This window comes from Notamacropus eugenii, chromosome 7, assembly GCF_028372415.1.
Source record: "Notamacropus eugenii isolate mMacEug1 chromosome 7, mMacEug1.pri_v2, whole genome shotgun sequence".
Lineage (NCBI taxonomy): Eukaryota > Metazoa > Chordata > Mammalia > Diprotodontia > Macropodidae > Notamacropus > Notamacropus eugenii.
The window spans coordinates 142824421-142838109 of record NC_092878.1 but is presented as its reverse complement, the minus strand read 5'-3'; the positions used below and the strand labels follow the sequence as shown (position 1 = coordinate 142838109).

Sequence of the window (13689 nt, the reverse complement as noted above, 5' to 3'; positions counted from 1 at the left end):
GGGAAAGATTGAAGGCAAAAGGAAAAGGGGATGGCAGAGGAGATGGAGAGATAACGTCACAGAAACAATGTGCTTGAGCTTGGAGAAACATCAGAAGATAGTGGAGGATAGAAGGGCCTGGTGTGCTAAGGTCCAAGATGTCATAAAGAGTTGGAGATGACTAAATGAATGAACAACAACAGAGAATTTTATATCTTTGGATCCTGCTTATCTTTCTTCCTAACCTTGTGAAAACTATTCTCCAAGAATCTGGAATTCTTATCCTCCTATCTCCACTTTTATCATATACTCAGAGAAAGAATGGTCTTTACCACCCAAAGTTTTTGTCATTTCTATCCTGGCAACCAGTTTTTCAATTTATGAGAATTTGATGCAAAATAGAATTTCCTGCTCCTGGTTTTTCCACTTTTTGGGAGAGGAAATTTTAATTGAGTCAAGAAGTCATAAGATATTCTCCTATTGACAAGTACACAGCTATAGCAGAGGACTGGATCATCATAGCCTTCCATCATCCTTATAGCCTGCTTTTTTGATAGGCTTATGATCTGTTTTCTGAGTTAATCACTTCAATTTCAAAATCACTTATATTTCTTCCTCCATTTAGTTTCATCCAAATGACCTCAGATTCTTGGCTTCTTCACATGATCATATTTTTTAAAAATGCCACATTCTTCACCCTTTTTGAAGAAAGTATACAGAGCCATATTCCCATTATAGGTCTTATCCTAACATGTCTCAGTGATACCTATAAAGTTGGAGTTGTATAGTTCCATCAGGACCTCTGGTTTATTGAACTTGTTAGGTGCTGACTTAAAACCAGCATTTTAATTACCTTGGATGTTGGAATGAAGTGAGGTATGCTCACAAGTCGTTGAACAGTTAACAAAAAGAAGTTAACTTTGCCCTTATTGAGCAAGAATATGCTACCAGGATACAGGATACTTTTGCCATCTCCATATGGAAACAAGTCTGGTCAGCAAAGCAGATAATGGTGATGTGCATGGTCTTCAGAAATCCACTCAGGTTAGAGGGTCTCCAGCTTTATGTGGGTGGGACTTTTATGCCCTATAGGTGAACAGGAAGTTTTGTTAAGGAAGGCAAGGTCAGTCAAGGCCCTGGGACAGCTTTGTTGCCTTTCAGGGAAAACTAATCCAGCACTCTAATTAGGTTGGATGTTGGAATGAAGTTGGGTGTGCTCATAGAGGAAGTGGGGGAATAGACCAGTTCTGTGGTCTCGTCCTGAGGACTTTACAGAGGACCTCCCATCTTTTAATTGCTTGCAGGGCTTTTACTACACCACCTTGTTGACATAGGTGATATTACTAAGGGGAACCTCCCACTGCAGTCTCAGCTTTTTTCCTCCCCACTTTGGAAAGCCTGAGTCTCATATCTTTCTTTTTGTTGCTGTTTTCAACATTCATTTTTTATAAAATTTTGAGTTCCAAATTTTTTTCCCCTCCCTCACATCTCCCTCTGTCCAAGACAGCAAGCAATTTAATATAGGTTATACATGTGCAATCATGTTAAACATATTTCCACATAGTCATGTTGTGAAAGAAGAGGCAGAACAAAAAGGGTAAGCCACAAAAAGCGGAAAAAGTGAAAATAATATGCTTTGATCTGCATTCAGACTCCATAGTTCTTTCTCTGGATGTGGATAGCATTTTCCATTATGAGTCTTTAGGAATTGTCTTAGAGCATTGTATTGCTGAGAAGAGCTAAGTCAATCATAGTTGATCGTGGCACAATGTTGCCTTCACTATGTATGATGTTCTCCTGGTTCTGCTCACTCCACTCAGCATCAGTTCATGTAAGTCTTCTCAGGTTTTTCTGAAATTGGTCTGCTGAGTCTTATATTTTAACAATCAAGTGCATTGGGGGGGGGGGGGTTGCCATATGCCATATCTCTGCAATTCACTGTGAGTTTCTTAATGAAAAGTAGTGACAGTGAGCCAATGAGTCAGAGAAGCACCAGAAGTATATGGTATATCTATAGCTATATCACTATCTATATACTATACATATATACATATATATATGTATATATGTATAGTATATACCACAGATCTCCAGCACAGTCATAGGTTTCTTCTGTCAATGTAAGGCAGTGGTGATGATGAGTAATTCCAGGAATGTCAAGGTCACAATCAACAGTTCTTCATCATGCATCAAGGTCTACTGTGGGAAAGTGAACATGTGGTCATAAGACTTTTGCATGCAACCTGTCTCCCATCAGGAGAGATTCTTTCACTTGCATGTCCCTCAGCAGCAGCAGCTTCCCCTAGGCTGGCATTGCAAGGTCCTGAAAGTAAAGATCTTTCTCTAGCTGCTAAATGAACCAAGCCTATTTCCTTGTAGTCTTGTTATGTTGGCTGTCCACCTTCTGCAGGGTAGCCAACAACGATCAGGGAATGCTGTACTTGAGACTTTCTTCACACTCCCAGGCATTGTCCTCCAGGACCCTCTTGGGTAGCCATTTCATGTGGGCAGGAATCTGCTTTCCTGTCCTCCTCATAAATGACTGGGTGCCAGAGTACAGTATCTAACCATGCAATTGCCTCACCTTCCATATTTATGGTGTCCTTCCTCCACATTAACCATGATGTGAACTATGAGGCCATCTCGCAGTGCTGATTAAACCAAATGTTAAGGTTGAGTGTGGTACTGGTGCCCTCCTAGATCAGGTTCAGATTTTATTTTAAAGAGGTTTATTTTAATAATCACTCTTAAGTGATTGAATTGTTAACCAAGTTTTCCTTAGCCCTAACATAGCAAGGTTCTGCCATAAGAATACAGTGATGCTTAGTTTCCATATACATGGCCCCCTTCTTCAGAAAATGTGATCAGCAGGGCAGGTCTTCAAGCATCTACCAAGTTGGAGGAGCCTGGACTCTAGGTAGGTGTGACTTTATGCCCTTGGGTGATCAGGAAGCATTATCCTTAGAACCTAAAGCTATGTAGAAACTGAATCAAGGAAGGAAGGGGTCATTCCATTCCAGGGGAAAGCTTTGTTGCCTTTGAGGTGAAAGGAATCTATGTTGGTGGAGAGTGTAAGGAAACATAGGCCATAGGGAACATAGGGAGAGGGACATAGAGGTGGAGGCCTTAAATGCCCAAACAGAGATGTTTGTATTTGATTCTGGAGGTAACAGGGAACCATTGGAGGTTGAATAGGGCATGGATATAAGACCGGTACTTTAGGCCAAACATTTTGAAAGATGGATTGGGATAAGGAGAGGGTTGTGGCATGGAGACCAATTGTGAAACTATTGAGTGATGGGAGACAGAATGGGCATTGCTTGTCAACTAATTGGACTTGTGGGGTGGGTAAGGGAGAGTGATCTGCGGTTGTGAACCTGGATGACTGGAAAAATAGAGAACAGAAATAGAGAGGTTTGGATGTGGATGTATTCTGTTTCAAACAGGATTAGTTTGATTACCTCCTAGAGAGCCAGTTGGAAATGTCTAAAGGCAGTTTTCCCAGCTCTATTGCCCAATGGACAGTGCACCTTTCCTAGAGTCTGAAAGATCTGTATTCCACATTTGACCTCTGACACTGACTGGGTCTTGAGCTATGTGACACCGCCCCCAGGCAAGTCACTTAACCAGTGTTAGTTTCCTTATCTGCAAAAAGAGAGGAATAATTGCACCTACCTCCCAAGCTGTGGGGATCAAACTTGATAATATTTATCAGGTGTTTAACCTAAGTTAATAAATGCTAACTAGAATAGGAGGGAGACTGGGGCCAGAGATTCAGTTAGGGAGGGAGTCTTCTACAAACCCATGGGAAATGAGATCTGCAGAGGCTGGTGGGAGGGGGAAGTGCAGTTAAGTGTAGAAAGCTTTCCTAATGTAATGGATACTGGAAGTAGCTTAAAGAATTCCATTGTTATGTGCCCTCTAGGAAAATGTAGACCCACAATAACATTTTGGTTCATTCTGGTTTTGGATTTTCTTTGTAGAAACAGGATGGAAAGGAAGGTTAAAAGAGATTTTCTTCCCCTGCACCCCACACCCCAAAAAACCCACCAACAACTACCCAAACCTTTTAGGAGTAACCTAGAGGCTTCATATATCAAAGCGATTGATGTGTGTGTGTGTGTGTGTGTGTGTGTGTGTGTGTGTGTATACACATTTGAAGAGCTCTGTGAGAAGGGATATAAGATGAGTGTGGGGGGGGAACAAAATTTGATTTTTAATTTTTTCTTTCATTTTCATTCCATTGAAAATGCTGTTGTTTTACCCTCCCTGATGCCAGCTGCCAGAGTCCATTGGCTTAGGAGAGATTAGTTACAAGAGAAATATTCAGAGGTCATCAAATTGTCTCTGTCTACAAAGCTCCACATTCCCTCCTGCTGTCCTTTCCCCTTAAGAATCAGTTTTTCTGAAGCACATTGTTTGTTTGCCTTGTCAGCATTGTTTGCAAACAAAACAAGGGTTTTGTTATAAGCAATCTGGAATTTCTTCAGGAGTCTGGTAGTTAACACATTAAAATAAAAACTACTGGATGCCTCACTGGTCTGAAGCCATGACAGAATTCCAGTGATTTTGCATTATTGTTTGGATATGTTCACATGTCTAGATTGCTCTCTTTTGGACAGAGTAAAGGAAGATTTAAGTTGCATTTTGCCCATTGTGTGAAAAATTCCTTAGAATTGAACAAGTGAAAAACTTGAAAACAAATTGGGAATGGTGTTAAAATAAAGAAAGAAAAAACTACATGTGGTGCTTCTACCTCACATCAAATTACATTTTATTATATTTCATATGATAAGAATAAGATTTCCAATATCCAGAAATCTCACAGAAAAAATATGTTACATAGCTGTTATCTTATGAACTTTTAAACTAGAAATCTGAGAAATGTTTCCCTTTAATATTTAATTTCCCATGACTTTAGATAATGCTGAAATATGTGAGTTGTATGGGGGGGATAGATTTGTCAGTCAGTCAACAAGCACTTTATTAAGCACATAGATGTGCTAGGAACTGTGCATAAGTGTGTATGGTCCCAAGTACTTAGCAAGCACTTAATAAAACTGGTTGATTAGATTGTACAGTTGTTGTTTTAGCACAACCAAGGCTTCTGATCCCATTTGAGGTTTTCTTGGCAAAGATGCTAGAATTGTTTGCCATTTCCTTCCCCAGCTCATTTTGCAGATAAGAAAACTGAGGCAGACAGGGTTAAGTGACTTGTCCAAGGTCACCCAGCTAGTAAATGCCTCAGACTGGATCTCCTAAAGGATCTTTTGGATTCTAATTTTAATATACTTGGAACCTTGAATTATCTCATGTTCTGTAAGCTGAGTATCTTTATGGAAATAATAAAAATAAGATACCATTGTAATTTTTTTCTTGAACACCAGATACTAGATTTCCCCAAAGATCAAGAAATAATGGTGATGAAATGTGACTGACAGTAGATAGCTTTTCTTTCGGTCCCAGGCCCTGGAGAGAGGAGGAGGGGACAGAAAGCAGTATTAGTCAGAGAATTGGAAAGAAAGGTGGACTTGCATTTCCTAAATTATTTCTTTTAATTACTTTTAGGAGACATTTTGTTAATGAAATCAGACATTAAAGAAAATGCCGTGAAACATATCATGTATTTTTCTCTTTATTCGTGCTGAATTGAATCGGAATTTATAGTTTCTTCCCTTTAACCCAGGCATTTTCCCCATAGCCTGTGGAACAGCATCTCTTGAGATCAGCCTGACCCTGGCAGGCCCTCCTCACATTGCAGCTCAGTGACTTTGGCTGGAATTTTCCAGGTCAGCTCACAGAGGCAGTTGTGATGAAACAAAGGCAGCCCTGGACTTGGGATCAGTGACCGACAGAGCGAGGCCATCTAGCCTGGCCCCATTTTATAGATGAAGAAACTAAGTCCCAGGGAGGTTGTGATTTTTCCAAACTCATAAAAGCCTTGAGCACAGACACCCCTGATGCTCCAGGTAGTCAGTTGCCTTCCTTTACCGTGCAGTCATCATTGTACAAATTCATTTCCTTTACTTTATTTCACTACATCAGATTCTACTGTTAAGTCCTCCTTGGCTTCTCTGAATCCACCCTTTTATCATTTCCTATGGATCAATAATTAATAATAAATATAATAATAAAAATAATAAAATAAATTCTGTTCCATGCACTGACATTGATTTATTTAGGTATTTCCCCAATTGACAGGTGTCTAATTTGCTCCCAGCACTTTACTACAACAACCACAAAAGTGACTCTAAATATGCTGACACATGTGGGTGCTTTCCTTTTCTCTCTTTGACATCTCCGGGGTGTATATCAGTACAGACCCTAGTGGTGTCACTAGTGGAAGGATGTGCTAGTTTAGCAATTTGGGGATTCGAATTCCAGTCTGCTTCAGAGCTCTTCCAAAAGTCCATTACTTAGTCAACACGCATGTATTAAGCACTTTCTATGGATTCTCTCACTGTGCTGAGATCTGGGGGGTACAAAGAAAGGCAAAAACAGCCCTTGTCCTCGAGGTGCTTGCATATTCTAACATAGGGAGGACCAGGAAACTAAGGAAGAAAAAGCTTACAGTGGGGAAATGGAGATAATTGTTTTTCACTTAAAGAACCTCAAGAAGATCAGTGTTATTGGATCAAAGGGTATGTGAAGGGGAGTGATGTGTAAACAACACTGGAGAGGTAGGAAAGGTCCAGGTAAAAGAGAAGTATTTCTGTTTCATCCCACTGGAGTCAATAGACTGTCACTGAGTAAGACTCATGATGGAGGGGAGTGTAATCTGCAATTCAGGTAAATCACTTTGGCAGGTGTGGGGAGAGACTTGGGACTGATTTCAGGAGAGCAGGAGAGCTTTGAGGAATGGTACCTGGAGTTAAGGAAGAACTAGGACTTAAGAATTCAAATGAGCACTTCAGGAAACCTCTGAACAGAGGTCCCAGGGAGAAATCTGTATTCCAGGCATGAAAGTGAGTAGATATAGGTTCAGAGGCAAGAGATATTAGTCTCTGGATGTTCCAGTGATGAATTAAAAGGACTCGAAGGCTAACTGAATCTTTTGAATTTAACAGAGTAAGGGAATGTGAGCTGAGGCAGGGTTAAGCAAGGAAAGGGAATCAGACCAGTATGAGCATAACCAACTTCAGGATTAATTGATAATTTGAAAATGGAAAGTAAAAAAACAAATAATATAATAGAACTGAATGGAAGGAAATTGAAAGGATTCCTCCTTTTCCTTTTCTTCCTCTTTTCTTCCTTCTTTTCTCTCTCTTCTTCCTCCTTCTTCTCCGTCTTACCACCGCCACCACTAGGAAGTGGCATGATGATGACGGTAGTCTTGAAAGCTAGCAGAGCAGCTGGTGGCAAATGAAAAGATGGTTGGGATGTTAAGCCCTCTGTAAAGGGAAGCTTTGAGAGGAGTTTTTGTTTTGCCCTCTCGCCCTCCAGAGGGGCAGAAGCCAACGAGGCTGATGATGAGGTATGTGTACCAATGCTAAGGGCGGTCTTCAGGATGATGCATTTCTTGGTGATGGCCTTATCCTAGAGATGCTTGACAGTGTCCTCCTATGCTTTTTAATAAGGTAACATTCTCACTGGCATTTTTTGAATCTGCCTCCCACTGTTGTCAGCGTAAGCTGCAATAAATCTTGCAAGAGATTTGGATCATCAGGAATTATTTTTTCATAATAAAAATAGTGTAGAATTGATGTTAATGCTAGGTTTCTAAATCTAACTCTTTAGGGAAAAAAATTAAGACCCCTCGTCATTTGACAGATGGAGAAACTGAAGCCAAGAGGGATTAAATAACCTGCTCAGGGTCACCCAATTCATAGTGGCACATCTGAAAGTACGCATGTATCCTTGTGCCATGCTACTCCATAGATAGAGATCATTTCAAATTACCTTGAGTTCTTGTTGTTTATGTGACTTGTGATATCCCAGGGAGGAAACTAGGACAGCAGGTTTGCATCTTCTTGGCTACTTAGAAAGTTGCCCTGGGCACTAAGAGGTTAAGTGTCTTGTCAAGAGACACACTGCCATATCTGACAGAACTTGAACCTGTCTTCCTAATTATGAGACAGGACCTCTATTTAAGATACTTTAGATTATGCAGAAGTTAAAAAGAGAATGTTCATTTTGCTTTAGTTAATAGGAGAACTGAAATGTTCTGTAAAGAGTGGATACTACAGGACAGTGCTTCCCTGGCCTCTAACCTGGAGAGATGTCAGGACAGCCTATTCAGGATGAATTAGTGATCCTGGCATTGACCCCTAATGGGTCTTTGTCTACCCAGGGCTAACGGGATGAGTGTAACAGACCTTCCATTAATGCCACAAGTCCATTATCTAGTTCAATTAGCAATCACTGTGAAACAACCTTTGGAAAAAAGTTACATTTATGGCAAAGACTGTTCTAAGTCATTCCTCCAAGCAGAACTTTACATAAGGAGTTTATTCTAAACTGCTCTGGAATGTCAGTCTGAAAGCTACAAAAAACATCTTTCATTTTGGGGAGTAGAAAGTTGTTGCCACAGGTACCTAAGATTATCATATTTTGTAGCAAAAGAATTAACAAGTCCCCCCAAAAACCTCTCATTACAATTTCCACATCAGTAATTGATGAAAATAAAAATTGTACCCCAAACACTGACAAGTTTCAATTATGGTGGATCAGAAAGGAGCTAACTTCTTTCAACTCCAGAGTTTAGTTTTATGATAACTAACATTTACATAGTACCTGCTCTGTGCCAGGCAGTGTGCTGCTAAGCGCTTTATAAATTTTACCTCATTTGATCCTCATAATAACTTTTTGAGGTAGGTGCAGCTATTATCTCCATTTTACAGATGAGGAAACTGAGGTCTACAGAAGTTAACGAGTTGTCTGGGGTCACACCGCTGGGAAGTATTTAAGGCCAAATTTGAACAAAAGTCTGACTCCAGGTGCTTTATCTGCTGTCTCACTTACTTATCATTTCTCTAACTCACAAGGAAAACCTCCCCCAAATCTTACTTTTTATGATGGGTTATGAATTAAAAGTCTTTGTTTCCCCACTTCTAGGATTTCTGTGCTTCTGCAGCTTTCAAAAATTAAAGCGTTATTAGTACATGGTGCTCCTTCAATCCTGAGAGTTGGATGGGGGATACTCCCCTCCTGTGTTGCAGTCCGTACTGAGAGTCAACATGTCCTTTATTCTGTCCTTAATGCCATATATGGAGGCATCAGGGAAGAAATGCTCCATTTTATATCCTAGTGTGTGTATTTGAGGAAACTATTTAACAATGTTGTCATCTTGTGTCAAGAATGATCTAAGTGATACAAAGAAAGTTCTGCTAATTGAGATTTGCATTTTAATCATTTCTTTTCCTCTCTTTCCCCCATCTATCTAGTGAACACAGCAGACCCTACTGCCCTTGGCTTTATCATTTCTCCATGGTCTCTGCTGCTGTTACCATCTGGCAGTGTGTCATTTACAGATGAGAGTGTTTCCCATCTAGACCTTCGAGCCTTCACGGCGCCTGAGATTCTTCAGAACCAGTCGCTGAACTCTCTCTCAGATGTTGAAAAGGTAACTGCAACTTTTATAATGTCTTTCTCCCTTACCTCCCCTGCCATCCATGTATTCATACACATGCATATTTTATTATAGTCATTTCGCATAGTGCATCCTTGGTCTGTCTTCTTTCACCCTACATCAGTTAAATCTTCTAATGTTTCTCTGAATTCTCCAAATTCCTTTTTCTTATAGCACAGAAATACTCTAAATGGGTATTTTTTTTAATGAATATAACTGTTAAAGCTGTGGTTACACTCAAATTTTCCCAAATTCTATCCAATCACTGGACTTAGACTTTTTAAGTCACTTGGTTACTTCCAGGGGGCTAAGATTGACATACATTCAAGCTAGGTATTTTCCCCTCAGTGGAATTTTTTTGGTGATCAGCAAAAGTTACTACTCAACTAATTTCAATTTCATCATAATTTTCCTTCTTCTTTTTGAAGTTTTCATGCTTTGGTATATTTTCTCCTAAAACAATACTCCATTCATGTAGTAAATGTGTAAGTGCCTACCAGATAGTACTGAACTGTGCTAATAAAACACTGCAGTTTCCTGTAGGTTATGGGATCTTCAGAGTTGCTAGTTAATAAAAGCCCAGTTTTCTTACACATCTCTTTTTAAACTCCACTTTCAGCTTTGTCCTCACATGGTTCATACACCTGGCAACCAGTTAAACAGGAATAGTCGTCCTACATCAGCAGTTTCGTTTTCTATGCCTTGTTGTGACTGTACATGCCCTTACCCAAATGTTTTATGAAATGTGAAGCAAGTTCTTATCATCTGACCTGAATTCTAGGCTAAAGTGATTAATGAGAATAGGCAAAGCTGTCAAATGGAAAGAAAAGGGGATTTTTCCCACCAATTTTATATACTTGCCTTTTCTAGACTAAGGGAAGCAGCTTTGTTGGAAAATTTACTTTTTTTTATTAAAGAATTCAAAATATTTTGACAATATGTCATTTCTATGCCAAGAAATTATGAATGAATGTTATAAGTAAGTTGACAAGGAGAATATTGAGAGAGGCAGAATTTAATACCAAATTTTCAGTTGATTCTAAGATAAACAATTAAAAAACTTTTTTTTAGTTTTATTTTATTTTCAGCTTTGAATGCTTTTCCTTTCCTCTCCCTCCACATTTAGAAGGCTAGATAAACAAAGTACATGACAAGTATGTATAATCATATAAGCATGTCTCTATATTTGTCATGTCTAAGTATGTATAGTCATGTAAAGCACATTCCCATATTAGCCCATGTACAGAAAAAAAAAAGAAAATATTTTTCAATCTGCACTGCATCCATCACTCTTTAACTGGAAGTGGAGGGCATGTTTGGTTATGAGTCCCCTGAAATTGTGGTTGGTCATTGATGTTGATTATTTACCAAGTCTTTCAAAGTAGTTTGTCTTTATAGCATTGTTGACATCATAAATTGTTTTCTTGGTTGTAGTCACTTCATTTTGCAGTTTCTTTGAAACCATCCCCTTTGTGATTTCTTACTGCACAATAGTATTCCATCACACTCATATACCATAACTTGTTTAATCATTTGCTCAGTTGTTGGACACCTCCTCAATTTTTATTTCTTTGCCACCACAAAAAGAGCTGCTATAAATATTTTTGTCTATACGAGTCCTTTTTCTCTTTCTTTGATCTCTTTGGAGTATAGACCTAGTAGTAGTGTTGCTAAGTCAAAGGACATGCATAGTTTCAAACTTTGAGGCATAATTCTGCATTGCTTTTAAGAATGGTTGAACCAGTTCACAGCTCCACCAACAGTTCTTTAATGTACCTCTTTTCTCACAGCCACTCCTTTTATCAGCCTAACCAATCAGATAAATAACTTTTTATAAAAGAATATTAAATAAGATCGTTTATTCATTGTCTTGTAAATAAAAACTTAGAAGTTGAGTCAACTAGCTAACCCTTCTCTTTCTCTTCTTCTCTAGCATAGAAGGGACTGGGATAAAATAAATCTAGGTTGAAGGGTACTTTCTTCCTCCTCTTAAAAAAAAATCTTTTTCTCCCTTTTTTTTACACACGGAATCTTGGAGACGGTACAGAAATATTCCATTATCTCAAACATTTACTGTGTGACAACAAGCTGAAAAATTACAGTCCCTGCTCTCCAGGATTTTACAGTAATAATAGAAATATTGATTGCCTCAAAACTCTCAAAAGTAGTTTTCTATGAGAGCATACCTGAATTGGTGGGAGATTTCTTAATAAGCCAGATTAACAGATGCATTTTCCTTTGAGAACAGTCAGATCTTAGCATCTTTGGGAGTTGAGATTCTTACTCTTTTCTCTCATGTAGCTGTTGGTTCTTTGTGGAGGTAGTAGGTTTGAAGACTCCTGCTTGTGTCAAAAGTGGCCATTGATCCCATGACACATAGCTTCATGAAAGGTGATTCAGATTACTATCTGGCCACCCAGAAGAGATAAGTGACAGGGAACGTTCATGCTGTATATATTCTCCATGCTACCAGCTGTGGCCATTCCAGTGGGGCTTGATTTCTGTGTATGTTGGTTCTTCGTGATTACCAAGTCTCTCTTAGTATGAATCTGTAGTACAGCCTGGTCAGGTAGGAGGTGTGATCTTATTCTAGGGACAACTCATAGACAATTTACATAACGCAGTCTTAGAAAAAGAAATTGAAGAAGGCATAGATGAACTCCCAAGGAAAAAGATCCCCACAATCAGGTGGATTGACAGATATGTTTTTACAAAGCATTAAAAAAAAAGCAATTAATTCTAATATAAATTGTTTGCTAAATAGACCTCATCAGTATACTTAGTACTCTGTATCCTGCTGATTAAAGATGTCTCCTCCTTAAACCTCTATGTTAAGGAGAGTGGTCTGGCCAGCTGTCTGATCTCTTCATTTCCCACTTAACTGTATTCCACTGGACTTTTCCATTACACCTTCACACCGGGTACTTCTCCTCTCTATTCTTTTGAGTTTCCTTTTCTGTACATTCTTCCCCCATTAGATTGTAAGCTCCTTAAAGGTAGGGGAACTGTCTGTCTTTTTCATATTTGTATCCCCAATACTTGGCACAGGACTTGTCACGTAGACGTTACTTAATAAACATTTAGCGACTGACTAAAATAGGGAAAGAAGAGATACTGCTGAACTCCTTCTATAAAATACATATGGCCCTGTTACTCAAACCAGGGGGAAATAAAGCAGAGAAAGAAAAGTATAGCCTTTGTGAATTTAACTGAATTCAAGTGATATTAGCTCTAAAGTTAATAACATTAAATGCTGTCATATGTAGTATTATTAACATTGCAGTTTGTTATATAGTTTTTGTTTTGCATATTATGGGCCACTTTCAGTAATATATGTATATGTGTGTGCATATATATATATAATTTGTGTGTGTGTGTGTGTGTGTGTATATATATATATATATATAATGAAAGGGCAGTCAAATGATTGCTATTGCTCTTTAAAAAATTAAAACCTGGTAATCTGTTTCATACAGCTACTCTTTCATAAAAATAAAGATTTTAATCTTTATTTACTCAGTGAACCCACTTGGAAATTAGCTAGTTATTTAGGGTGTATAAAGTTCCTTATTTAAAACAACTACTTTGAAGCATTTATTTGGGAAATATTTTAGTAACTCTTAGAGAATTTTTTGCATATTCTGATGCTGACAGTATTTTATTTCAATTATTAAAATAAATGCCTTCTCTAGTACCATGTTTTAAAAATAAACCCTAAAAAAATTTTTTCAAAATGGAGAATGATTATCCCAGATCTCTTAAGTGTTGGTGGGGGATGGTGGCACCTTTTTTGTTTGTAGATGTTAGCTATGTTTCCATTGAACATTTATTTAGTACTTATTTTGTATAGAATACTGTGATTGGCATTGGAGGAAATAGTATGTTAAGTCCTTGCCTATAGAGCTTATACTCTAGTCTGCTATGACTTTGTCCACAGTTTTTCTTATACCATGATTAAACTGACATAACTAAGGATTTGCATTTCATTCCCAGATACATATTTATTCTCTTGGAATGACGTTGTACTGGGGAGCTGACCATGAAGTACCTCAAACTCAAGTAAGTCAGACTTCATCAGTTTTCATATCTTTAAAAGATTTTTCTATATTTTTAAAATGTATTCAGAAGCAGCATAGTTCAAT

The 13689-nt window shown here is 38.4% G+C and overlaps 1 protein-coding gene across 10 annotated transcripts in view; it reads left to right on the top strand.

Moving 5' to 3' along the window:
- Positions 1-13689, top strand: part of PTPN13 (protein tyrosine phosphatase non-receptor type 13) — a 212510-nt gene that overhangs the window by 41670 nt on the left and 157151 nt on the right. For all 10 annotated transcript variants that reach the window (XM_072622571.1, XM_072622572.1, XM_072622570.1 and 7 more), the window contains exons 3-4: positions 9363-9541; positions 13541-13606. In XM_072622571.1, the coding sequence (XP_072478672.1) occupies positions 9363-9541; positions 13541-13606 (245 nt within the window). The remainder of the gene's footprint in view (positions 1-9362; positions 9542-13540; positions 13607-13689) is intronic.